Source organism: Varanus komodoensis, unplaced genomic scaffold (genome assembly GCF_004798865.1).
Source record: "Varanus komodoensis strain SLA01 unplaced genomic scaffold, ASM479886v1 scaffold2, whole genome shotgun sequence".
Lineage (NCBI taxonomy): Eukaryota > Metazoa > Chordata > Lepidosauria > Squamata > Varanidae > Varanus > Varanus komodoensis.
This window is the reverse complement of record NW_025335568.1, coordinates 17,560,500-17,587,881: the sequence shown is the minus strand read 5'-3', so window position 1 is coordinate 17,587,881 and position 27,382 is coordinate 17,560,500. Positions and strand designations below refer to the sequence as shown.

General features: G+C 42.9%; 1 protein-coding gene across 2 annotated transcripts in view; it reads left to right on the top strand.

Moving 5' to 3' along the window:
- Positions 1–3,123: 3,123 nt before the first annotated feature.
- The window catches only part of UNC5C (unc-5 netrin receptor C), a 357,053-nt gene continuing 332,794 nt past the window's right edge, over positions 3,124–27,382 (top strand). For both annotated transcript variants that reach the window (XM_044428611.1, XM_044428610.1), the window contains exon 1: positions 3,124–3,563. In XM_044428611.1, the coding sequence (XP_044284546.1) occupies positions 3,440–3,563 (124 nt within the window). In that variant the 5' untranslated portion in view covers positions 3,124–3,439. The remainder of the gene's footprint in view (positions 3,564–27,382) is intronic.

The following is a 27,382-nucleotide window of genomic DNA, read 5'->3' as shown; positions in this document are numbered from 1 at the left end:
TTGCAGCTGGATGACTGTCAGTTACAGAACAGTGGATAAAAATCCCAGATTTGTCTGTTGCTTGGAATACACCCATGGAATCTATGTATCTGAAGCTATCATTAACAGCTATAATTTCCTAGCATATTGAAGCCTGAGTGAACATGGAAAACCCTTAAGAGAACATGTTGCACCGAGAAAGAATTTTGGTTAATTGAATAGTGAAGGAATTAATGCTTTGTTCTTCCTCACTCAGTAAGCAGAGTCAATTATTGTGCTGTGCAATCTCAGGCTGTTGAGAAAACACATGGGAAGCAATGAATATGGTTCAACCCACCACTCCCATATTTTGAAGCTGATCCACAGCATCAGTGTCTGGCCTGATCCCTGTTGCCAGCATGTCCTGGCCAATCAGTGAGATCAGATGACCTTACACACAGAGAGGTCATGTTTGTGGCATTATCTGGCACAAACCTGCAACATTTTAGGGTTTCCGGAGCTCACGTTTGTCATTCCAATTGAGTTGCTGCTTCTCTTTCTAGTGATTCAGCTGGACCACTTGCCCAGAAATACTGAACCTCTGGTTGGGGTTCAGATCCAGTCTCCCTGGGGTCCTACTCTGGTCCTCTGAAGTTCCAAGATGGCCAGGCTTCCTTCCCTTGGCTCCATCCCCTTTCTCCCAACTTGCCATCATATGCTGATGTTCCAACTTTTGAGCTGTTTTTTTTTTTTACTCCATTCTAACAAGGCTGAAATGTGTCTCCTAAGACTTAGCTACTGACTATATAATCTTTAATGTAAGTTATACTGGTATATTTTTTATTTGTGGTCCTATCTCTTTTGCCTTCAGTCTTGCCTTCCACTAGAATATTGGCCATGAAAGGTTTTCTGAGAAGGAATTTGCCTTCCTGGCCCAAAGCCTAAAGCAATCTTCCCCCAGCCTCCACATGTCTTGTTCTAGAACCCCTACCAGCCCCATCACAGTCAGTGGTCAAGGATGATGAGAGCTGTGGTACAAAACACCCTGAGGGGCACCAGGCTGAGAAATGCTGATCACCTGGCAGGTTGGCAACATTCTTGGTCTCTGGTGAGTTGCCCGATGCTCATAATGGTTGAGTTCACACCACTGCTGAGAAAAAGGAGCCAGAGTAGCTTATTTTGTCCATGCCCATGCAAGCTGGTTGTGCACTGTGTGATTTGCCACCTTAACCTGGTAGCATATGCATTGTTGTGCCATCCAAATCCAGTGAGGTCCCTGGCAACTGATGGTTTTCAAAGCACCCCTGTACTGTACAAAGCTATAGGCTGGAGGCTGCTTTGGCAGCCAACTCCCTCACATACTTTTCTGGGTTCAGATGACATGGCAACCGCTGCACAATGAGAATAATTAGGCAAATTGGGCAGCACATGGCCAGAAGAGACAGGGCAGGAGAAAAGCCACTGTGACATCTACTCACGGCCATCCTGCTGGGTCCTTATTCAAATGTTCTTTACCTCAAAGGCGATCCCGCCCCAGGCAATTCAAAGGCAGGTCTCCAAATAAAACCACACACACAACTTTACATAAACCAGGGAATTGCTCCACTAATGTCTTGCAGCATCATTCAAGCCAGGTGACCTAGTGGTTGGGGTAGGAACAGCCAGAAGAAAACATCAAATTCATATTTTGCCATATTTAGCAGGTAGCAGCTTTGTAAATCTGTTTTATAAAATTGAAAGGTGGAATATAAATAATCAAAATAAAGATGTGTAATGGGGGGGGGACCAAGCACTTATTTCTCGGGGCTTCTGGATAAGGCTTTGGTGGGACTATCACCCCAACACATTCATGGAATTTTGCAGGTGTCCAGAAGGTGTGTCTTCCACTTGTAATCCTCCTGTGTTTCCTAGCACCATTTAATTCCTTTTCGCTCACCTTAGTAAATCCATTAAGAATGTTGGAATAGATTTGCGAAGCCTTCCCACCGGCACACTAGGGGCTAGAAGCATCTTCTGTAAGATGGGCAGGGTCTCTCCTCTGCAACTGGGGCTGTGCACCTAAGCTCCTAGATAGCTCTAGAGGACTGTCAGGGCACAGTCTGAACCCCTGTTGGCTTAGGGAATCTTAGTGATGCTCATTTCTTCCCGTCTATGCTGCAAAGCAACCATTTTAGAAACCCAGTATTGGCTCCCGTGGGGGTTTGTGGTCCAGAGAGGACCAGAGTGATATATTCTAAACAGACCTCACCAGGTGGCACGGAAAATGTAGCCTTGCGTGGATGATCGCTCCCTCTGTTTTACAGCTACTGTCACAAGATCTGTTTCTGTTCCTGGTCGGTGAACTCAGCCTGGTTTTTACTTTTATGTTGACTCAGAAAAAAGCACCCGCTAGGAAACGCGTTTAGGATCAGGAGCACTGATGCAATTTCCCCGTCGACTGTTTAGGGCAGCGGGAATGGGCACGATCCGTTCGCGGCCGGACTTTCTCCTGCGGAGGACTGCGGTCCCTCGAGAGAGACCCGTCCTCGGAGCCTGAGGCGGCGGGAGCACGAGGGAGGAGCCAGTCCCGTCCGCGAGTCCAGCTCCGATTTTGCAGGTGCTCCTAGGAAAGCCGAGCTCCATTGGCTACAGCGGTGTGCCTTAGCCGGGGCTTCACTCGGCAGCTCGAGTACAACGTTCGTGGGGTGGGGGGGGGAAGGCAGAGGGGCTGAAGCGCGCCGGCTCTCGCTCCCTGCCGCTCGCCCGCTCGCTCCTTCGCCCTCGCGCACTCGGGCGGCGCGGCGCGAAGGGGCGTGTGCCGATGCGGGGCTGCCTCGCCGCTCGGCGGAGACTCTCCGGCCGGAGTTAGGAAGGATGCTGCTGGAGCCGGCTGCGCTTGCACGCCCTCCGCCGCCCCTGCAACCTCCGGCACCCTCAGACTTCTCGGCCAGACTATGAAATGACTATTTTTGCTCACTTCGCCGCCGCCGCCGCCGCCGCCTGGACCCCTTGCCTCGCGCTCGCGCTGCCGCGCGCAATTTGGGCGAAAGGGCGCGCATCCTGCCAGAGGAGGAGCCCCAGCCAGGTCTATCGGCCAAGCCAAGGGGGCTGAAGGAGGGCAGAGCCGGCGAGGAAGCACGCCTTTCGGAGGGGCTTCTTCCACCCCGCGCTGCCAGCAAGTGTGCTCAAAACTGCTGCCCGAGGCAGGACCGGCAGCTTCCTCTCCAGAGGGACGGCGCGGCGCAAAACTGCGCGGCGCAACGCCTCTCTCTGTCGCTCGCTCTCGCTCTCTCGGGGAGACTTCTCGTCGCCGCCGTCGCTGTCCCTTTCGTCCTCCAAGAAAAGTCGAGCGGGACGGCAGGGCTGCGTCCGGAGCGGGCCGTTGCAGCCGCTGCCGCGGAGAAAGTGGGGCGGCTGCTGCTCCTGGACTTCGGCTTCGGCGCGTCTGTGGCTTGGGGCTTGCCGCCGCCGCCGCCGCAGAGCTCCCACTTCGCCAGCAGCCATGGGGAAAGGGCTGGAAGCCACCGCGGCTCGCTACGGGCTGGGACTGGGATACTTACTGCAAATGGTCGTGCTCCCCGCCTTGGCCATCCTGAGCGCCAGCAGCCCGGGCTCGGCTGCGCAAGGTAAGGCTGCGCCTGCTGGCGGGCGGCGCTTCTCGCTCGCTCGCTCGCTCTCTCTTGCCGCTCCCCGCGGCTCTTCCTGCACCTGGAGCGATGGTTTGCCCGGCCGGCCAGGCAAGGGTGGGCTGAGTGGCCTCCCAGCTCCGCCGCTCACCGAGCATGCATCCTGGGCACGGCAGGCGACCTTTGCTTCCACAGGTTCCTTGCAAGAAGCCCCGCGAGCGAGTGAGCGGGCGCGCTTTTGCGGGGAGGTGCAGAACCTCTCGTGGGAAGGCAGGTTCGGCTGCCGGGGCTCCGACGGGGCCACTTGGAGCCCGCCTCTGAGTGCTCTTCTCGGGAGCAAGTCCCGCCGCCGCCGCGGTCCCTCTCGCCTTCCGAGCCACCAAGCCGGCAGCCCGACTGGGCGACGCGCTTGCCTGCAAAGAGCGGTGGGTGCCTGGACCAAGCAGGCGGCGTCTGCCCGGGTTTCTTCGGGCATTTTCTCCTCCTCCGCGCAGCTTCGGCTGCGGAGAAACTTAAAAGCGCGCACACGCTCGCTCTCTCGCTCACTCTCTTACACACACACACACACACGCAGAGCGAGCGAAGGGTTTTCCCCTTTCTGGCAAAAGGGGAGAGAGACCATTCACCCCCGCCCCGCACACTTTCTCCCAAATCCGCCCTGCGCTTTTAAGAGGACACGAGGAGAGCCAGGTTGTGCTCCGTGTCGGGGCCTCTTGCCGCTGAAAAGTGTGGCGAGCTCCGATCTCGCAGCCTTCGAGCCTCCCCTGAGCCCTTTGCAAAGGGAACAGCAGAGGGGGCAGACTCCGGGGCTGACCGGGTTGCCAGACGGCAGGAGCGAAGCAGAGCAGGGAAGGAGGCAGAACTGGGCGGGAAGACAAGCACTTGTGCTGCTTTGGGATGCTCAGCTCCCTAGTTTAGGGTGAACAGAGTCAGGCTGTGCAGTTGGGCATCTCACCTTCCTTCCCCACCCGCTCTGGTCCAGCAGGCACCTTGGAAAGGACTAACCAGGTCGCTCTTCTGCCGACGAGCTTCTCTTCCGGAAGGTGCCTGTAGATGTTTCCGCGCATTGGGGTTGCTATACAGCTACTTGCTCTGGGTGTGTGGCTGAGGTGTTGTTACCACATGGCCTCTTTCTACCTTTCTGCAACCATGTATTTATTTCTTCAGGGTTCTCACCCCCCCCCCCCATTCTTAAATTTCAAATCTGGTTTCCAGCACACGCATCACCTTAGTTGAATCGATCACATCCATGTTCTCTATTGGTCCAGTCCATTTACCCCTGACCTTTTTGGCTTGGGTAAGTCCCCAGCCTTGCTTGGTGGCCCCTTGCATTTGCTGACAGGTTTATGATGGCAGCAGCCTTTAAGGTGCCACAAGACGGGGTGTCTGTGTGTGTGTGTTGTATGATCTGCTGCAACGGACTTAACAGGGCTCTCCCTTTGGTATTTGTCTTTCAGTAGGAAGACTTCAGGGAGAGTGAGCTGTTGGCATGTTTGAGTTAGCTCAAAACATGAGCCGAAGTTTGGCAGCCAGGAAGAGAGGCAGAGCGAGAGAGCGACAGGGCTGACCCATGGGGCACAATCCACTGGGAAAGCTGCCTGTGCCAGTCATATGGAAAAGGACAGCACAGTAATTCTCCTTCATTTCATTGGAGCTTGAAAAGGAGAACATCTTGTGTATTAAATCACGGCTTGGAAGGCACCCTTTGGATTGTCCATCTCAAGCACAAAAATGTCTTGGAGAGGCCTGCAAGGAATGATCCTATGATATGCATCTGCTCCTTGCTGAATGTTTCCCCTTTCCTAAATACTTCTGTGTGGACAGTGTTATTAAAAAGCAGCAATGGCATGCCAGAGTTGGAAGTGTGATGCCTCACTAAAAACTTTGGGGCCAAAGGGACTTAAGTGTTTTGCACCTGAAGGCAGCTCATGCCGGGTCATTTGCAGAGATGCCAGGAGGTACAGCACACTCTGCTTTTCCTGCATTGGCATTCCCATGAAAACTTGACAAAATATGCAGCCTCTGAACAGTCTGTAAAACTCCCATCCCAGTTTGTAAGATCTTTGAACATTTGCTAGGTTCTAGTTGATTATTATCTTTTATAATGCCATTTTAAACTACAGTTGTTTGTCTTTTTCTTTTAATTATTTTGAATCGCCCAGAGAGACTGGCGGCAGTATTGAAATGTAATAAAGATAGCAAAAAAGCCCATTGAACTCAGCTGGAACAGCTAACTGCTCCATCTTTTCCACGTCTATTTAAAAGTAAGCCCCATTGAACTCAGTGGGCTTACTTTTAAGTAGACATCTCTATGAGGGAGTGGTAAACTGTTTGTTGCATTGACGGTTCAAGTTGTTTTGGCTTCAAAGCCAACTGGAGACACAGACATTAAACTTCTGTTGTAACTTGTGGGGAGAGCCTGTTGTAGTCACCATTTGTTGATTTGCCTGCTGTTTGCAGGGTTGTCTGCCTTTGCTCAAAATGCTGGCTTGCCTGATACTTGATTGATTAGGGGAGCTGAAAAAGATCCCTGCCTATCTTCAGAATGAATTCCTGTAGGAAAACGATAAGGTTCCCCCGGTTCATACTGGCAATCTGGTGAATTCCAGGTCTTTTCACATAACATCCAACCTGAACAAACACATAGAGCTAATCGGGGAACAAAGCAGACAGCCAAATGGGAAGATAATCTGGTTAGTATTGGAAAGTTGGGGCGAATGGGTGGAGGTCTTATAAAAGGGACTGTTAGTTGTCCTGCTAGCGCTCCATTGTATATTGGGCCATTTTTGACAGGCAAAGCCTCTAGGCAGTGAATCCTTCTTCCCTCTTTTTCCTTTGCACAGCAGGAAAAGAACTTTCACGAACTGTTTGGCCACCTCTGTCCCACACACACGTGCACCACCCGTACCGCCTGATGCCTGCCACGCTGTAATCCGCCTCCCTCCCCTTTTTCTCAGTTTATATAGTGAGTGGCGCTATCCACAGGTACGCCACCCCACTTTTTAAACTCCGATTCAGTCTGCAATATTTAATATTATAGCCTGAAGACACAGTGTCAGCCATCTTTCTGAATTACTTTTGTGCCTGGTCATGTTTCTCTGTTATTCTGTGAATGTTTTGATACATTCTGATGGGTCGTGTCTCTGTGTGACATTTGCCTGGTTTACTACTTCATGTTGCATTTGCGTAGCAAGAGTCTCTCAGTGACTGCCATCTGGAACTCTCTTTGCCATACACCAGTTGACTCAGTAATAGGTGGTAGAAGGAAGCCCCGTTCATGGGTTGATCTGTAGACCATACACAGCGAGGATGAGCTGCTGCATTAAAATAGCTGAGAAACCTGTTTTCATTGTTACCATGGAAAAGAGAAGGGGGAAGATGACACCAGAAATACATATTTTTGCCAGCACAGCTGAGAAACATTGTGTGGGGAGTGGTGGGTGGGGGAAGAGAACAGGTGCCAGATCCAGCAGGTGGCAAGGTTGCCATTTTCCTAGTCCTTAAAGGGACCGTTGTCTCAATAGGATGCGCTTCTCAGTTGGCACAAAACATCCCGGAAAGTCAGAAGCAACAGAAGGTAATTCTTCATATGCAGGGTATTCCCCTTTCAGTTTCAGGACCCTCATCTTGGATCCAGTCTTAGAGCAAACAATATATGCATAGTGTGCCTACAAAAACTGAACTATTTCAGCATTATCTTCATTGTCGATGGCAATAGCATCAATTAGGCTGCACGTGCATTTGGACCTTTTAAAGTATTGTGTGAAAACTGCAGTGGGTTTCCAAAAATATTTGTAGGTCCTTGTCAGCTACCAGGAGACTGGATGGATGAATGGAATTGCTTAGGTCATTTTGCTTGTACCAAAAAGCTCTTTTCTCATGTCCAGACTTACCTAATATACTGGTCACATGAATGAGGTTGGCCTCAGATATTTTTGTGAATCAAAAATTGCTTGGTTTAGTCCCTGGGTTGGACCATTTTCTTTTAAATTAGAGAAACCGAAGACAGCAAAATGGCACCCCCTCTGCAATCGGCTGTCCGATGCAACTGCTTCGTATTATTTCAGTGAGATAGTCTGGGTGGGAGTCCTGCAGCTGGAAGTGATGAGAAACCTGAGAAACCTTGATAGTCATCAGTCCTTACCCTCTCAACAGCAGTGCAGACTGTCATGCTAAGCATGGATACTGCAGAGTCATGAAATGTATACAAGTCCTTTTCTAATACCAGTGTTGCATTAGTCCCCCTTGTGCACATGGCAGTGAGTTGCATGCATCAGCTGTGTGAGAAGCTTTCGCCTGATCATACGCTAAAAAGGTGGCTGTCCATGGGCTGTGGGATCCGGAGCTCAAACATTTAAGAAACTCAGCATTGTACAGCTGGCCTTGTTACAGCTGCCCTAATAAGAAATCATCGTTCCTTCCTCTGTGTCACCATTTATGTTCTGTACAGCATGTGTATACCACTGCATATCTTCTACACAGATTCTGGGGTGGAGCTGGAACCAACTCGTGTGTGCTGATATTGATATTACTGTTGATCCATGTAAAACTTAAATACTTACTCATTTCATATGTAGCAGTCACTACTGCAGTAGGATTAGCAGAGTTATTTGTAGTGGACTATGATAAACAAGATAGAAAAGTTTCTAGAACTGTAGGTACAGGTAAGCACATTAATTAGGTTGCCTGCATATGGAAAAGTTTCTGCTCCCTTCATGTGGGGGGAACACCTCTGCAATATTAGCCAGATGTTGATTTCTTACACTTTTGTTCCAAATTCAGTTATGCATTCTATTTCCTGTGTTCTTTCATAATAATAAGATGATCATTAACAGCATACTGGTCTTCTGATCTTAATTAACACTGTGTAATGAATGAGAGAAGAATCATACTATACCAAGAAAATCATATATAACACGCCTTCGAAATCAGATGGTTAATGCAATAACAAATGCATGTATTGGCATGAAAGATGTTGCATAAAAAGAAAAGGTAACCATTGGAATTCTTGCCAGGTGGTCATAAAGATATATTTTTCATTTCCTGGCTTTCTTTTATTCTGGCTTGTAATTGAGTGTTGCAGCAAGTCAAAAATGCTTAAGAACTGATGCAAAACTGTTTTTATTTGGTGACCAAGACATGGTGCGATTGGCCATATGAAGGATGGTGTTTTAGTTACTCTTGAAGACTAGACATGCATTCTCATCTGATAACTAGCAGCAGTGTGATATAGTGGTTAGAGTGTTGCAGGAATTCTGAGTTCTAGTACCCATTTGGCTGTGAAGTTCACTCGGTGACCTTGGACCAGGTGCAGACTCTCAGCCTAATTTACCTAACTTGGATTATTTACAGGCAGGATGTAAATATAAAGAATAAGTTTGTAAGTGCTTTTCTGTGTAGATGTTCACTGAATGAATGGAAAGGGAGTAGTGAACATGGTGGAAGAACCCATGGGCTCAGATGCCCAATATCCACACAGATTTCACGCCATGTAGCATAGGCACTGATGGAGATTCCACAATCTAGGTATAGGCGGGGAGGTTGTAGGGAGAATGACTTTCACCATTGTGTACCTTTGTATCTTGAACTGTGTATTAAGGGTATACTTCTGGGAATGTTTAGACAGAAAAAAGTCCTGCAACTTCCATCATTTCCCAGTCAGCCATGACAGCTGGATAATGATAGAAGTTACAGGACGTTTTTCTGCCTAAAAGTGCAGAGGTTTTCACCCTATCCTTTTTGTCTGCCTTTAGAACCTTCTTTAAAGCTCGTGGCTTGACACATCCTTGATTCTTTAACACTTTGTGCTATTTGTGTATTAATAAAGTACTAAGTGTGTCTGTAAGTAGAGATCCTTTTTTGAGAACTAGACAACCAGTCTCTTGAGAACACTTAAATTTCAAAACTGGTGGTTTTGCTTTTACAGAGACCAAACACAATTAAATATATCTTCTAAATAAAAACCTTCCAGTTCCTCAGCTTTTACTAAGTGAAGTGGGGCTTTCTTTCCTCTTAAAATGTGCAGGCGTGCGCACACACACACACACACACACACACACACACAGAGAGAGAGAGAGAGAGAGACAGAGACACACAGTGGAATGGTTTTACTTTTATTTGCTTCTAGTAACATGGTTTCATAATTATCAAGCATTTTGCCCTGTTTCTTCTCTTGATCTCTTGAAGTAGGGCATGGATGCCTTGGGCATTTCTGGAGTCCTCTCTCCTTTTCTTTCCTTCCACTACATCTTGGAAAATAAATGCACTAATTGAGTAATTGATGGATTTTTTCTAGTCTTCTCCCTAGAGAGATGTGCTGCTGAGCATAAGAATAAACCATTCAGGATAAAGCATTAGGAAGAACTACATTTATAATTAACCAGGAGAAGAATTATAATTTTCTATTGTATTACTAATCTCTATTTTAATATCGCAAACTGTTTGCATATTTGATTTTCTGCAGTTGTCACAATCTGCTGTAACATTTTTTTGAGAGAAGTTACTGGATGCAAGCAATATCTCAGGGACCTTGCTTTCATAGGGCCTAGCTAATGAGTCACGCAAATGAACAACAAAACAAAACCCAACTCTCCTGCTGTTTATGTTTATAATATTTATACTGTTTCATGTAATATTATAATATTTGTACTTTATAAAATCAGGGTAACTTCCAGTGATTTAAAATAATATATATAAATAGTAGAAAGAGCAGTGCAAAATAAAACAAAGCCATGTCAGCCTTTTCCTAAGAATTCAGGGACACTTAATATTCAGTTGCTACGGCAAAGCTTTCTATAGGCATTCTTAAACAGAAATGACATAGGTTGCAGATCTGCACACAAAAAGCTATTACTCCAGGGTCCCTAAGATATAGCTTGCATCTAGCAACTTCCAAGAAATGTTTTGGGAAATTGTGACAGCTGCCATTCTTGACAGCCAGACTGATGTTTTTACATGATCATGGGGCAGGGGAGAATAATTCATGATGGCTTATTCCCCACCTCCAGGCATGCAACAGCCCATGGGCTGCAGGTGGCTTGTTACCCACAGCAACAAACCAGCCTGACCAGGTTTGCACAGTATACCATGTTGTCAAGGTGGAGAATAAGCATCAGGTTGTATTTCCTCCTCCGTGATTGTTGAAAACTGTTACGGGCAAAGGGTCTACTCAGCCAGAGGAGTGGTTTTGAAACTTTTTTACAGCAGTCAATAAGCAGCTTTTCAGTGGTTTGTATTCTATGACAGATTGCCTTGGGCACTGATTGAATGGCGAAGCACCCTTGTGAAGGGTTAGATTAGAACCTAGAGGATGACCCTAGTGGATTAGTCTATATTTATACCATATGAATGTATTGAAGTATAGAATTTGTACATATGATTTATTTATTCTTTAGATTTCTATCCCAGTTTTGCATGCTGTTTTTGCAGTATAAATCTCAAGCCCCCCCCCCCACACACAATCTTGTTTGTATCAACCAAGTTAGTCACAATGAACTCAGTGTGATTTCTGATTGACTTGTCCAAGAGGTATGTCAAGTATGCTTAATTCTGATCCAATTTAAGGTACTTGGGAGTGGAAAAGAACTTGGGAATGGATCGCCAGTGACTTATTGAAGCATGGACTATAAGAAAATCTTATCCTGCCTTCTTTCCTTTTTGTGCTGCCTTTATAAATGTTTCACATATCAAAGTTTGTTGGAAGGATACTTGTGCTAGCTAGTCCAGATGTTGGAGCTGTCAAACACTTTTTAGTGAACTAATAAAATTCTAGCTATCCAAAACTAAAGATGACTCAGATGACACATCCAACATCTCAGAGTAAAATAAGCAACATGCCTGTATTGCTATTAATTTCCATAACTTTGACCTATCATCCTTGCTGGGGATTCTGATGTGCCTTTTATTATGCATTCAGACACTCTGTACTCATGTTGGTCCAGCAGTCTTTCATTTTATGGAAGCATTCAGGTCTCCTGGTGGTACACCCAGGACTAACAGATGTACATGCTGAGGATGATGGTAAAAGAAGGTAGAGCATGCAAGTTATGCCTAATACACAGATTTGGTATCATTCGTTCCGTGTGTGTGTACACAGGCAGACTATATTGTTAAACTTAAGGAGAGAAAGAGAGAGAGAGTCTATAATTAAATTAAAGTGATAATTCTGAAAGAGGAGAATAAAAGGAGCCATATGTGCAGATATTTACCCTAGCGCACTATATTAGCTACAGCAGCACTTTGAAAATGCTTGGTGTGGAAAATGTGAAATATAATATGTGAATATGCTAACCTTCTGGGGATATGCTTTTTAATTAAGCACCTAAATGCATCCTGTTGCCAAAAAGAAAAAAAGAAAAGAAAAGAAAGAAAGGAAAGGAAAAGAGCGAGAGAGATGGAGGTTGCAGGAAAAAAAGGACTTAATTATCTTGATGCTTCAGTGAGCTAGTTCTATTTGATATGTTGGATGTAACTATTTCTACTGGTAAAAGAAGTGCTGAGTAGGGCTTGCCTGTAAACCAGTTTTTCATCCTGAACTCATGAGCACTTGATAGATTCACCAGCCATGATAATTTGGGACCAGTCTGCCACCCTTACCTTCATCTTATTGTACTAGTAGCCACGCAGCATCATCAAAGCTGTCCACCGGGGCTCCTTACAAAGTAAAGTGCAAGCTTAAGCAAGACAGCATGAAAATGATAGGCAGCATACCGAGGAAAGCATTCCTGCACTGTGTTAATGTGTTTAGGGAGCAGTCTGCCTCATTGGTATGCAAAAATGTATCTACTGATGCCACATTTCAACATCAAGGAAAAGTGAAAGTTGTAAAGTAGAGCCATAAAGTTTTGTGCTTTTGCACACTGGTGGTCTTCAGGTATTTTTTTTACTTAAAACCCAGATGCATAAAACTTGCCTCCCAATTCAGACATTACAGAGAAGCATGATTTCCTATTCACATTACTATGCGAATGGAGTGAAACAAGCCTCGAGTTACCAGGGCCCTGTTTTCCTTTTCTCCCCTTGCATGCTAGAGGAGGAGGCCCATAAGATCCTGTTTTAAGTGGCACAGTCTTTCTGTGCAGCTGTGATGTGTTTAACTTCTATTTAGTAAGAACAAGATGGGATCAAACAATGGCTTTAGAGTGCCGATTGTTTTCAGACCAGTGTTTTAAAAGAAACCACGGGGCAGCATGCTGCAGCTCCACATATGCAACTGATGTGGTCTCTACAACCACACCAGTATCACAAGGTGGCAGGATGGCTTTTCTGGGAAAACCTGTTGGTGCCAGCTTTTGCTATGAGCTTCATTCTAGAGATCGCTTACGCTAACACACGGTCAATTGGACAAGCAGAATGATGACACTGGATACTGCCCATAGTTCCTATATTCAGGCATCACTCTAAGTAGTACTTAGTTAAAAACTTGAAGTGGATGCCTTCTGCTTCCTCTCTCTGGCACAAGAAAATGGAAAGAGTGGAGGAGAGAGTGCATGGGATCCGGGTTCACCATGGCTTATGTGCACAGTGGACAACCATAGTGCCCTGTTACTCTGAACTGGACCAATGAGTCAACAAGCATGCCAATTTCTTGCCTTTCCTCCTCTCATCTATTGCACATTTTATTGGATGACTGTCTCATAAGAGCCATGCTGGATCACGCAAACAGTCCACCTAGTCAGCCTTCCTCTCACATTGTGAAAAACCAGCTGCCCGTGAGATCCCACAAGCAAGATATGTAACAGCATCCTCTTGCCCAAGTCCCCTAGCAACTGGTGTCCACAGGCATAACATATAATAATCAGGACTAGTAGCCAATGGTAGCTTTGTCCTCCATGAATTTTTCCAATCTCCTTTTAAACGAGTCCAGTTTGATGTGTTCTTTCGATTGCGATGGCCAACCACTACCATGCGAAATAATGCTAGCATCCAGATAGAAGCACATCAGTTACACACTAACCTACCTAGAAAACACAAAAATGAACTGGACATAACTAGTCTAAATCTTACATGCTGACCTAACTAGAAAACAAATGTCGGCACTATATTCATGAAAAGGTAAGGGGTTTTATGGGCCATGTCTGGATATTGGTTCAGTAGACCCACAGTTCATAACTGGAATCTGCTGTATTTAGAGGCTACTTCCAGCCAAGGCTTTATTTACCATACCTCATTCACAGGATTTTACAGGTCTCCCAAGATGTTTTGTGAAATGGGCCACAGGTTCTGTGCATTTGGGTTGTGTTTCCCACCACTTCTTCCATCTTTTCTCTTTCTATAAAAATCTGTTAAGGAGCAAAAGACCCAAGCGGTGTTTTTTGGTAGTGCCCAAAAATGTCCATTTGGAAGCAATCTAAGATTACTTTTGTACTGATTTTAGCTACATTGCTTCTCATATCCTGGGTCTTAAAGTTATTGTGGGACAGAAGGTAACTTGTAGCCCAGCTGTAAATGCATACTCAGAAAAAGTTCTGTTGAGTTCAATGGATCTTGTCTCTGTGTTAGTGTGCTTAGATCAGTAGCAAAACAAAAGACAAAGACCTAATTTTTATCCAGGAATAAAGCTGAAAAATTCCATTTTTGGAACTATGCTTCAGAATGAAAAGTGGAACAAAGAATGGGCTTTTGCTCATCCTTGTACTTTTGCACTCACAGTGATTCACTGAAAATTCAACCAATCAAGAATATATCCTGTTCAGGCTTCAATTTAAGTTAACTTGACACACCCACACGTGTATCATATGATGCAAACATGGGTTATGTTCCTTGTGGTCCCAAGCCAGTAGAAAGAAATTCCACTTATGAGTATGCTAATAAACTGCCTGCAGATTACTGAAGACTAGAATTTTAACCACTGTCATGACATTTGCAAATTATTATTGATCATCAGTTTTTAAAGCAAACCTTAATCTTTCTGCTGTATTTATTGATTAATTTGTTTAATTTCTTATTTCCACAGCCAAAGCACTCTGGCTGGTTCACAACAGAATTTTTTAAAAACTATAAAACAAACAAACAAACAAACAAACAGAGCACAAAGCATATAGCATTTATCTATAAAACAATCTATTTTTTTTCCAGAATATACCTTCTGAAAAGATCAGTTGGATAAGTACATTTTAGTTTATTCCTACAAATGCTTTCAGGATGGTTTACTTTGCCAAGTATGCAGTTCTTAGCCACCCAGTGGAAATGTTTGCATTTAGCAGGCAGCAATGTTGACATCAGAATTGATAAACCAGATGCATTACCTTTTTTGCCTTTAGTTTCTGCTTTCCGTGATGAAATAGTATGAGCTTTTAAAGACCAAGTGAGCGGTCACGTGAGGAATAAAAGAGCCAGTAGGCCTTTTCTCCGTATAGTCGTAGTGCATTCTTGTACTCTTGTACAGAATCATAGTTCAAAACTAACTGCTTTCAAGGACTGAAATCTACCCGCCCTTCTGCAGTAAGTGATTTATTGCCAGAGCTCCACAGAGCCCCTTGTCTCAAGTTCAGGCTTCTCTTGAGCTCATTCTATCATAATATTGTTGAACAGGCAATCTTAAAGAAATGCTATTAAGCCTGTGGGCTGCAAATTCTACCCAAGCAATGACTTAATTTGCAACATTTTGCAATTAATGAGCTGGAAGAGTAGGGGGAAATACAAAAAATGGTAACAAAATCTAAGTGAGGAACTGATTCATGTTAAGCTTGTTCTTTGATGATCTCTCAGTTCTGCAGATACTTCATTTCAGCATGACAGTTTTAGTTCCCATTGCTTATAAGCAGTGTGCTTGTTTGGCTAGGGTGGGGTAGAAATCAATATATGCAACATTGTTTCATAAGTCTTTTCTGTGCAACATTACATGAAACAGAACATTTCAAATAAGTATTACAAAGCAAAAATAGCAACAAAACCTTTCTGAAGTTTGTTTTGTGACAAGGCAGAATCAGTATAGGACTGTATAGAAGCCCCAGCAAAAATGTTGCCAGTTTTACCAAAACATTTCTTTCCATCTTGGATGTTTCACCCAAGCAGGGACCTCCAAATTTAATGCCCCCGCCCCCAGTGGCAGCTTCTACCCTATTGATGCATCTTTACAGATGGAAACCAAGACAGTTCTATGATTAGCTCTATGTGCACAGTGGAGCATTTTATTTATTCTGTTTTTATTTACCAGTTACTTGCATAACTCAGTATTTTCTTCACTGGTTAGCAACAGTGTAGAAGGTTTTAAAGGAGGTTTTAGAAGCTCTGGAGATGCCAAGGTTTTAACTTGGGTTTGGCATGCAAGGGATAGAGGACCCTTCCTCCCATATGACTCTGTTCATAATTTACAAAAACAGCCTGAAACGGTTTTTTAGGTCCCAGCACCTTGAGGGGCTAGATTGGTGGGGACTCAAAATGAGTGCCTTTCCAAAGCAGTGCCCTGATTATGGGACTCCTTTTCCAGATTGTCACCCTCTTTACTGTGCTTCAGAAAGGCAACAAAGATGAGTCTAGTTGCATGGAGTTTTAATGTTACAATCAAGCATTAATGTTGTGCACTATTTTTTGCTCTTAGGGGGTTTGGGGTTTTATTATTGTTGAACATGAATTCTGTCTTGCTTGGGGTGTCTGTTAAGCAAAGGGATAATTCATAAGCTTATTACATAAGTGTTTATTATCACTGAGCTAAGGAGATCCTTAGAATACTTCCTGATGGTTAGGACCCCTAGGTTATGGAATGGGCTTCCACAGGAGGTGGTTGAGGCCCCATCGGTGCGGGTGTTCAAGGATAGGCTGGACATCCACATGGTGGGCATGTCGTGAGTAGAGCTGGCTGGAGCCGGGGGTCAGACTAGATGGCCTGGGCGACCCCTTCTGACTCACTCTGGTTCTGTGTTTCTTCTATGCAATAGCAAAGTTGAATTAGACTGCAAGTTTTGAGCATTTGATTGCATCCTTGCAACTTAGGGTTTCTGTTGAAGACCATATACTTCAGTTGGATTCACTGCAATCCCAACTTGTGCTATGCATCCCGACAGAGCCGACGTTCTGCTGCCTGAAGCATTGGACAAGCTCTCCCCCACACTGTCCTATGTATAGTGCCTTCTGCAGCTGCTGAGGGCAGTGAGGCAGCTTGGGGATGCAGGGCGAACTGCCAGGCACACTCAGCTCTGTCTTGGAACAACTCGCTGCCTCCTACCCACAATCTGCTGCCTGAGACAGGCACACCCCTCTGTCTAATGACAGGGCTGGCCCTGTGTCATCAAGCTGTGAATCCAATGAATATCAGTGTTCAATTTTAAATAAGTCTTTAGTTGGGTTGCAAGATCTACTCAAGATTTAATGGAAAATTAAAATTTGGTCTGTAACTAAGCATCACAGTCAAGATTGAAAGGCATTGTCACAACGCACACTACGAATACTTCCTCAGAGGTGAGTTTTCTTACGCGGGTGAGGTTGTCAGATGATTGCACGGTTTCCATCCTCCTGCTGGCTGGCAGCATGTATCCCATGAATTTCTGTGGCTAAATTCAGTCACAGGGTGCACCACTCCTGCCTATATGGCCTGCCCCCTCCTCATTGGTCTGCATATAGAAGCTGAATGGCTGGAGGGGCTCCTACAGTTGCTGCTCTTTCCACTGGACTCTTTGGTAGCCTCATGGAAACTGCTTTTCTGGGTCTAGAGCACTGAAGATGCCATGTACAGAAACCATGCAACAGACCGTTGTTTCTCTCTATGGTTCTATGGAAACCAAATGTATGTGTGGTAAGTCTATGACAGGGTTCAGACAACACTACAGACTGTTCCACAGTGGAAACCACTGTGTTTTGTTGTTAAGCAGTTATGAACTGGGCCATGGATGTGAATTGTGATGGAAAAGAATGTGAAGATTATTGCCCTTTCCTCCAAGTTCAGAGCTAGCATATATTCTTGGTTTTCAAGTATAACTATTGTAGGGTTTCTTCTAAAATAATTGTGGTTACAATGCAGTGCCCTTTTTGGCTATTCAGAAGTTAACCTGTTGAGTATGTATAGAATTCAGCCTTAGTAGTATAACCACATTTAACTCTGTTTTCAGCTGATGAGGTTTAAACTTGTTCATCTTTTGTGGTCAGCTTGACTCTGGTATGTCAACTGTGGAAGGGAGTATTCTAAAAACCAGGTTCTTAAGCATATCACTTCTTCTTCTGGTCGGTTTTGTTGGTTCTAGTAGATGGTTCTCTTCTTAGAAAGATATATCCCTTTGAAGAATGCAAATATGTTTAATCTATGAAAAAATGAATTATTAATCCATTAAAATCTTTAATTATTGGCATTCCTACTTTTTATTTCACTTGGTTTGATTAGATGTTTAAAAATGGCTGACAAAACTAAGAAGAAAAGGGCAGTGCAATCCTATACCCACAGAGAATTCTATGGCCACAGGAATATTTTTGGAGACCAAACTCAAGGTCTGAAAAGCTTATAACATTTCATATCTGTTTGGTAGTATGGAATAGAGACCAAATTATACGCAATAATAAATTCATTTTAGCATCTTCATAGTTTTCTAAAGATGCAAGCAGCAGCTATTTAGGGGGCTGATAATTTCTGGGATTGCAGCAAACAGCAAGGGGGAAACTAGCTCCTCCTTTGCCCAACTGCACTGCTGGAAAACTCTGGTCCTCTGAAGCTGCTGTTTGTCCTGGGAGGGATCCCTGGTGGTGCACTTAATATCTTGTCTCATTAGGCCTTGAATAGCCCATCCTTGTTTTAATAAACATGCTTACTCACAAGAAAATGCATTAGAATTAACTATCTGGTGGGTCTGCTTAGAATGGCCAAAATGTATTTCCATAAGGAGAAGGAAATCCACGGGTAGTTTTGTAAACCATTCAGGTAACTTGATGTGCCTGAGATGTTCTGGAATGCAGCTCCCATGGATCCTGACCATTGACTGTGGTAGCTGAGGCTTATAGGACTTGTAGTCCAAAGTGCAGAGGGCACCAGCCTCTTTACTCTGGTGTAGGTGATATGACAATCTCATAGTGGACTTCATGCAATAGAAATCTGAGTGTCGCCAGTGCACCTCATAAAATGTCTCATGGAGCTGATATTTGCAGGAAAGCTTCACAGTGCAGAGCGAACTCCCAGGTCTTTAAAGTTGCAGTGTATCAATAATGCACATTCCATTCTAGAGAAGTCCAAAGGAAATGAATTGCTGTTGATTTTGTGATGAAAATCGCAAAGCAAATTGTTCATCTCAACAATTTTCAAATGCAAGTAATTTGGAAAGATGGAATTTCAGCTTTCCTTTCTTGTAAGGTTTTTCTTCGATGGATTGGTTGTATAAATTGGTACAAAAAAATGAAGCTACTTTTAAAAAATGTATCAGTCTGCTTTATGAAGTACAAGTTTTTAGTACTCATTCATGCTGTATCTGTCACCATAGATGTCTGGGGGAGCAATCTAATTAAAGCTTAAGGACAAAGCAGTATTTCATTATTCAGAAAGAGGGCCCTGTCTAATAAAACCAATTTACTAAAATTGTGTCTGGAACATTAGCCCAGATTCTAATCTCAGTATGTAACTTATCTCTGCACTGGATCTTTTGTACAGTCCCCATTATGATAAATTCCCCCACAATGTGATTCTTCAATCTTACTTTTACAAGCACCATTCCTGTAAATGAATTCCTTCTCTTATCTTTTTACCTTTGAATCTGTAAAAGCATTTGGCTGATTCATACCCACACCCCCATGGACGCCTGTGGATATGGAGGTTGAACTTTTATTTATCCTATTGTGTCTGTACATTTTATATTTATTAATGGCATGTAGCAATACAGGCAGAACCAAAATGTATGGGAGCAGGATGTTCCATAAAGGTCCCATTTATTGACACTGGTCAGATTAGGGCTGTTTGCTCTATCATGCAAACCTGTAGGCCTGGCAGGTAACTTTGAAAATGCAGCAGAATCCAGCAGAATATAATTCCATTAAAACTCTGGGCTATCTTAACACTTCACCACCGAGATCTTTTCATATAGCTATGGACTCATGCATGCAGTGATTGCTACTACATTGCAGCTAAATAGGAGGAACTCCACTTGAGTAAGCTTCTTTTGAGGCGGCTTTGATGTATTAATGCTGCCAGTGCTCCTCTCTTCTACACTGATTGTGCACATGCTTGGAATGACGCAGAGAGCTTTTCATGCAAACAGCTTTCCTGGTGGAAATTTCACCCAGATGCCTCAGCCACCCACATGGCCGCTTGAACATAGAGAGTGACTTCATATTGCCAGGCTCCATTAAAAAATCTAATGTGTATCTTGCACTTGTTTAACAAGTGTGAAGCTGAAGAATTTGGTAGGGTTCACCTGGCAGGCACTGATTACTCCTTTCAGTCAGTTTTCACAAAGCAAAGTGGTTTTTATTGCTGAGAGGTTGAAATGTTAAGCTATGTGGATTATTGGCAAATCCTGTGAGAACCAACCAACTTTGGATTTACCTTGGTTTCTATCCTGGGTGCAGACTGTAATAGTCTGAGAAAACTGATTGTTCTTGTTATACCTAAGGAAATATTCACTTTGTGCTTTAGTGCTCTTCCAAAGGGAAACAGAATTCATTCTGGGAAAAAAAGCTGATGTGTTGTATTTCCTTGTATTTCACATACAATGCACAATTTATAAGAACATTTGTAAGACTATGCTTCAAGAGCCAGAAATGTTCTAAGATAAAATTTGTGCAGAATGTAGTAACAGATAATGTTTCTCTGAGAAATTTTATGACTTGACTGGAATTAAACAACTGAGTTTTTGCTCATGCAGTGGACCTTTCGTTTCTTCTACTGAGCCTCCCTTGCCTTCAAAATGTACTGGATCTCCATGCCAGATCCTAACTGGTGGGAGGGCTGCGGAAAGGGATTACCCACTTCAGCCCTGCTGACAGATGTAGTTTTGTTAGCAGAATAACTTAATCAAATCCCATTTATTTATTTAAAACTTCTCTAGACCATCCTATTACCAAACGGTTTAACAATATAAAATGTAAAAAAAAAATAAATCTACTATTTGAACATATACAGGGTACCAGCTCACGAACGCCCCAGTCATGAACAGAAATTCAGAAAAATTTTGCCTGAGGTCTCAAGCTCCACATCAGATGACGATCGCAATTGCACCTGTCTTCCCTGCATGAGTGCTATCACGGTCGACTCGGGGGGGGGGTGGCCACGATCACGCCCATCTTCCCTGCCTGAGCGTGACCACGATTGTGCCCGTCTGTGACCACGATCACAGTCACACTCATGCAGGGAAGACGGGCACGATCACGGTCGTGCTCGGGGTGGGGGAGAAGGCTGCGATCGCGGTCACACTTGTGCAGGGAAGACAGTTGCGATTGGAGTTGTGCTCGGGGGGGGGGATGGCCACAATCTGGTGTTCTTTGTCACTTTGTTACAAATTTTTGTGATTAAAAAATGGTTACAGAACGGATTAACTTTATTTACATTGAACCTTATGGGGAAATTTGACTTGGGTCACAACCAATTCGGGTTGCAACCAGAGTCCTGGAATGGATTAAGTTAAGGTACCACTGTAGACTGATACCCAAACATGAAGTTGAGCCATTTATGGACTACTTCATATTGCAAAGAATTGTTCTGATTTTGAGACATTTGGATTTGTATTTTCTTTATAGATATGCTGTATAATATGTGTAGCTACCCTTAATGATAAGTAGCAGTGACATTTTTGTATTACAAATATGAATACCTGTTTTACACCTTGTCTCTTTCTCCTGTAAAAATGTTATGAAGGTCCTTAATTTCTCAGAACAAATAAAATAAATCCAAACATACGTGCTGAAGATACCAGATCAATGAAAATTTTCAAATGGTTTCTCTAAGCAATCATTTATTTTCTTCCTTTATAAGCATTAGTGCAATATGTAGACTCCAGCACTGACACATACATTTATTGGAAATCACAGGATAAACCGACTTCAGATGATTGAGTGATGCACCACAAATACCTCATCTGGTATATTTCACAAATGAGTTTAGTCTAAGTGATTCACTTTAATTGCAGAAGTTTTCTATAGAGAAAACTTTTTGGCATCAGTTGGAACACATTGTGATCTAATCTCAGAAAAGTTAGACCTCTGCTTTTCTCAGCAAAGGAAGCTTATGGTTGAGATCTTGTAACAACACTTTCTCAAGAGAGGTTGCGTGAAGTCACTTGGCCCTTCGCCTTTTATAAACTTGCTAAACCTCTGGCCCCAAATGCAATGTGCATTTTGACAATTTTAAGGTTGGATGGAGGTTAATGAGTTGATTGTAGAGATAACAGCAGATTTCAGAGTCTTCAAGTTTGTTTTGCATTCAGTGACAGTCATTAAATCAAAGAAGGAATCTTTTTAAAAACACACTTAGAAGAAGGAAGCTTTGCTTTCTTTCTTTTTTAAAAGGAGAAATAGAAATGGCCCATTCCTGCTAATAGCCACTCACTGACTATAACCCCATTGACATTAAAAGTCCATTAGCTAAGCCCAGTTTAAACAGCAGCTGATGCTATGTCAGCTAAATGTACATTGGAATTTTCTTGTAATGCACAAATGGGACATCTGTTATTTTTCTAAAACAGTGTACATTATAGAAAATCAGATATCATCTGATATAAGTAGATGTATAAGAGCAAAATACCTGTAGTAAGACCAAACTAATTAGGGGCAGAACAGATGGAACAGTAAAGATTTTCACATTGAAATCAAGGTGAATCTAAATTATTTAGAAAAGGGAAACATTCCTGAAGCATACAAAAAGCATTGTCCATTTTATGCTTTGCACCATAATTTGTGGGCAGAAGTGGAAAAATATGAATGCTTTAAGGACTGTGTCTGTTCATCTGGCAAATATTATTTATTTATACAATTTTATCCTTGTAGGTGGCATTGATTTGATAGTAGAAACTCTAAGGACTGCACAAGTCTAAAGTTTTACAGTGGAAAAGAACAGAGGGACAAGAGAAGCAAGTAAAACCAGGGGTCAATGTGAGCAAATAGAATTATACATATTTAGATTTAAATATTGTTGGGGAATAGAATGAGGAGCCAATTATAGCAAGACCTTTGTAAAAAATATAGGTTTTGAATTAAGTTATTGATGTTCTGAGAAAGGATTTGTGTTTGTTTTACCTTAAAAAATTATATCCTAACTTTTCTCTGAAAAGCTACAGGTGGCTAACATCACTGTTTAGAGAAAATTGGGGCAAGAGGCAGCAAGGGAGAGTCGGTGAATCATTTCAGAAAGTGGTGCCATTGATGACAGGTGAGGACAGGAGGTTTTGAGGAGTGCAAATCATGGTTGGAGATGTGCTGGAAAATAAAGGCAGAAATATGGGATATCATAGGTCATAGAGAACTTTAGAGGTTAAGAGGAGTTTGTCTTGCTTGAAAGCAGCGTTTAAGAGTTTCGTTCCTTAACAGTATATTTTGAAGCCTTGACTTCTAGTGACTGGACTGCTTGGTACAGATACAACACTGGGGCATAGTCTGGTGTGCTCCCATCATCTTCTCTGAAGTGGCTGCATGGAGATTGGAAGCTTTGTCCTCCATTGTTAAGCTGCTGAACTTTGTCATTATGTCTAGACTCGGACAAATAGTGCTTAATCCTAACTATGTTTTATGAAAACAAGCCCACCTCAAATCACAGTTCATAGTTTATGAAGTAAACTCCTTTCCCTAAATTGTAATTATGATGTACTAGTCTTTTTGCTTTGGATGGAACTGGTTCAAAACTCAAAATGGAGACTTCCAGTGTCATTCTTGCAGGCAGGCAGGACAGAAGAGAGGCATACAATACTAACTTACAGTTCAGCCGTAGAGCGGATCTCTTATCTGTCCTGTATGTAGCTTAATAGTTGTCCTGATTGTGTTGGTTCTTGATTCTGTGTGTTAATAAGGCAGTACACATGACAGCTTAGATGAACAGACTATGTGCTAGTTTGGATCCACATAGCTTCCTAATGTGTGTGCATTCCATACCCACATGACTTGGATTACATACAGCATGTTTTATTTGAAAAGATGGCAATCCTACTTCTTGCGCTGCTTGGTGCATCTGAAAATCCATTCAAGTAAATAGGAAAATGGTTTGCACAATGAGAAACAAATTTCATTTTAAAGCACAACATTTTTGGAAAGGTCTTAATACAGGCATGTTTATATGTGCATGCTTAAAAAATAGTATGGGCAGTCCCTGGGTTACGAACAAGTTCTGTTGCTGAGAAAATGGAAATTCATCTTTAAGTCGAATTTGTATGTAAGTCAGCCCTCCACATTCATGGGGGTTAGGGCCCAGGATTTCCTGTGAAAGTGGAAAAACCGTGACTATCTCTAGCCCCTCCCAAAGCCCCCATGCCCATGTTGGCCTGTGTTAAAGCAAGTTTAACCTGCAGCACTGTTCATGCCCTCAAATATCCAGGCCTGCTGAAACAGATGTTCACGGTGAAATATACTTTGAAACATTTGTCACATAATTGAATTGCAGGAAATGAAAATCATAAATGACAGTGCTATGAAAAGAAATGTATTCTTTACGGAGTGCTCTTATTCATCTCGAAACCCAGAGCATGCACTATAAGCTCTGAACCCAGAGATCAGAGGCTTCTCAAGTACAACTTAATACCCAGATGCTGCTGGCTTCCAACCCCCTTTTGATAAGTTGTTATTTTAAAGTGTCTTGTGAAATAGTTATTGCGCTGTTACTGTAATGCCATTGTGGAGACAGAGGTTTGTTTGGTAAGCTAATGTATGAGCTGGGATTGGAGTAGAGCAATAATTAATCACTTTACTGTCACACTTGTAACTGCTGTGAAGTATTAATATGACCTCTTTCTTCCACCCCTTCTATTATTAGTCCATTAGTGAAACCCTGTGCAAGTATCAACAAGTGTAAAGCTTTCTTAAGTATATAATTGAGAATTGGGGGGAGAGATTATCCAGAAAGACCATCCATATGTAATTGTTTGTGGTTATTTAAATTTTTATCTTGGCCTTTGCTGACAAAGACAGATACCACCAGCACCCTGTCTTAATTTGGTATGACCTCATTCTTTCCAAGCTTTTTCAGAGAATTCTTGGAAAGAGCTTGCACTTATTAGGGGCATGCTGTGAAATCAGAGGTCCTGGGGATTTTTGCATTGGGAACTGCCTGTTGGTAAAGCTTGCAGGCTTTTTAGTGCTACCTTTTTGAGGGCCCTAGACAAGACACTCTTACTGGGTCCCTTCTTTCGTATGTATGTATGTATGTATGTATGTATGTATGTATGTATGTATGTATTTGCTTATTTGATGGCTTTATATGCCACTACAATGGTCCATATCGGCATTTACTGAGTGGCTTACAATATAAAACAGTGGGTCTACTTTCCACCACTGTCCTCACTAGTTGCTATTGATCACCACCCTATTTCTCATTACTACCACCACTTGTCAGTTGACCGGGAGACAATCAGGCTGTGGCATATACCGCTTCTCACCACCACCACCAGTTCCAGAGGCAAGTGAAGAAGAAGTCTGAGACCTCATCTAATTGAATGGCATAGAAATAACTTAAATAAATAAGGTTCAACAGTAAAAAAGTCGTGTTCTGCCCTGAATCTGGATCTTTTATCGCTTGTCTTGAGCACCTTCAGTTAACCCACATTTTAGGATCAGGGCTTTCCTTTGTTTCCTCACCTAGAATTGCTAGAGAATCACACCAATGTTTGCAACATTCATATAGCCCTTTCCTGCTGGTTATTTCTCCACATAAAGTCTCACCCACCTACTTTTTTCTTCATGAAGGATAATTCAGAGTAATACATGTTCTGTTTGAATCATGTGTCTGTGGAGCAGTAGAGAAGATCCGTAGCTTAGTCATGGAGTATAAACCATGGTTAACACCATCCCAGCTTCTCTCCTGAAGATCTTGGAATCTCCAGTGCACAGGTCTCTGCTGCTACCCAGGCTACAGACTTCCAGGCTTAAGACTTAGGACAATCAATGCCGGGCAAAGTAGAGGAGAGCTAAGAGAATTTGGCAGCCTTAAAATGTGAAAATATATAAGTAAATAAGTACAGGCAGTTCCTGAGTTACGAATGTCCGAGTTACAAGGAACCCATACCTGTGAATGAACTGCCATACAGCCTATTAATTTTTTTAGAAATAACTGTGGGAATTCATCATCACCATAGAGAAAGAAGAAGTGAAATGGGTAAGAGGGAAGGATTCCAAAGCATCACCATAGAGAGAGAGGAAGCAGAAGGGGAGAGGGGGAGGCTTCCAAAGCATGCCTTCCTGCCCTGTCCTTCCAGAAAGGGAACTGTCTCTGGGATTTCCTTGCTACAAAGAGGAGGTGCTGTTGAGTTTTGCGGGGCATAAATAGAGATATTCATGGTTTTTCCACTTCACAGGGTCCTGCACCCCTTACCCTCGTGAATGTGGAAGGTCGACTATAAGTGATTCCACTTACCTACAAATTTGACTTAAAGATGAATTTCTCTTTTCTAAGGAACAGAACTTGTTTGTACCCCAGGGACTGCCTGTAGTTTAGCTATCCAACTGTATGAATCCTTTAATTCATCCCATCTTAATTATTTTCAGAGCAGAAGTTAGATTTGAGTCTTCCCTGTCAAGGACAACTTCCAGTATTAAAAAGCTTTCTTTCATTTATTGACAAAAGTAGACATGTATGTATGTATGTGGACAGTGAACATTATAGAAATGAAATCTGTTTAGAGCTAAGAATGTAGTGCACATGGAGACCATAGGTGTTATGCATTTTAGCTAAAGTTTTGCAGTGCAGGGTGCCATGTGACGGTAACAAGACATAATAGGCCTTGCACATCCAACAAATAATGAAAACCGGAGGGACACATCTGTTCCAGTTTCTCTAGGAATGGTTGAGGTACTATTTGAGCATGCATATTACAGGTATTAATACCTGTAATCTGTGCTGTTTAATTTTGAAGATCAGGGATATGAATGAGAACTTTACTGTAAGGTTCAATTGTAATGAAGTCCACAATTTATAAAAATGGACACTTATTTTGATAAATAAATAAGCACCACACCAGTTCATAACAAATATTATATGGATTTCATTTCAGCTGCATATGTACATTTTCCTGGATTATACATAGCACTTTCTATAGAATGCCTTTTCTTGAAAAAATTCAAACCAAAATACACCTTGTGTGTTTTGAAAGCCTGTCTGGTTTATTTCAGTTGAATTTGATTAGGAACAAGTGTTTTCAGAATGTTTGTATGTACCTTTTTACTGATTCATAACATATGCTTTGTGGGAGTGATCTTGATTTATCTGTGCAAAGATGGCAGTTCAATATTAAAAGTGGAATTCTATTATGCTACTTATTTCCAAAAGTCATAAGTAATGCTATAAGCCTAATAAATAGCATTTATTAATTACCTAATGTAGGCCTGATCCAGAGAAGTGTCAGCTGAATAGATGCAGGGGAATACACTAAAGTATCAATGGATAAAAACTTGTGGCCTGTGGGAGCACCTCAGAAGAAAGACATGGGGTTACATATACATTAGTCCATTAACGGTCTTCCCATACCATCCCTACAATGCAGCATATTTTTATACACACAGCACAGTAGATCAGGGAATGGAAATGTCACTCTGCAGACAGACACCTTAATTAGGAGACTTTGCCTTTTATTGCCTTTGGCAACCCACAGTTACACTTGCTGAGGTTAATACCACATGTTTCATTACAAGTCTGTTACGCATTCCCTATCATACTTAATCACAGTGTGGTGCTCAGTTTTCTTCAACATGGTCGCATCAGTCATCATGGTCGTCCT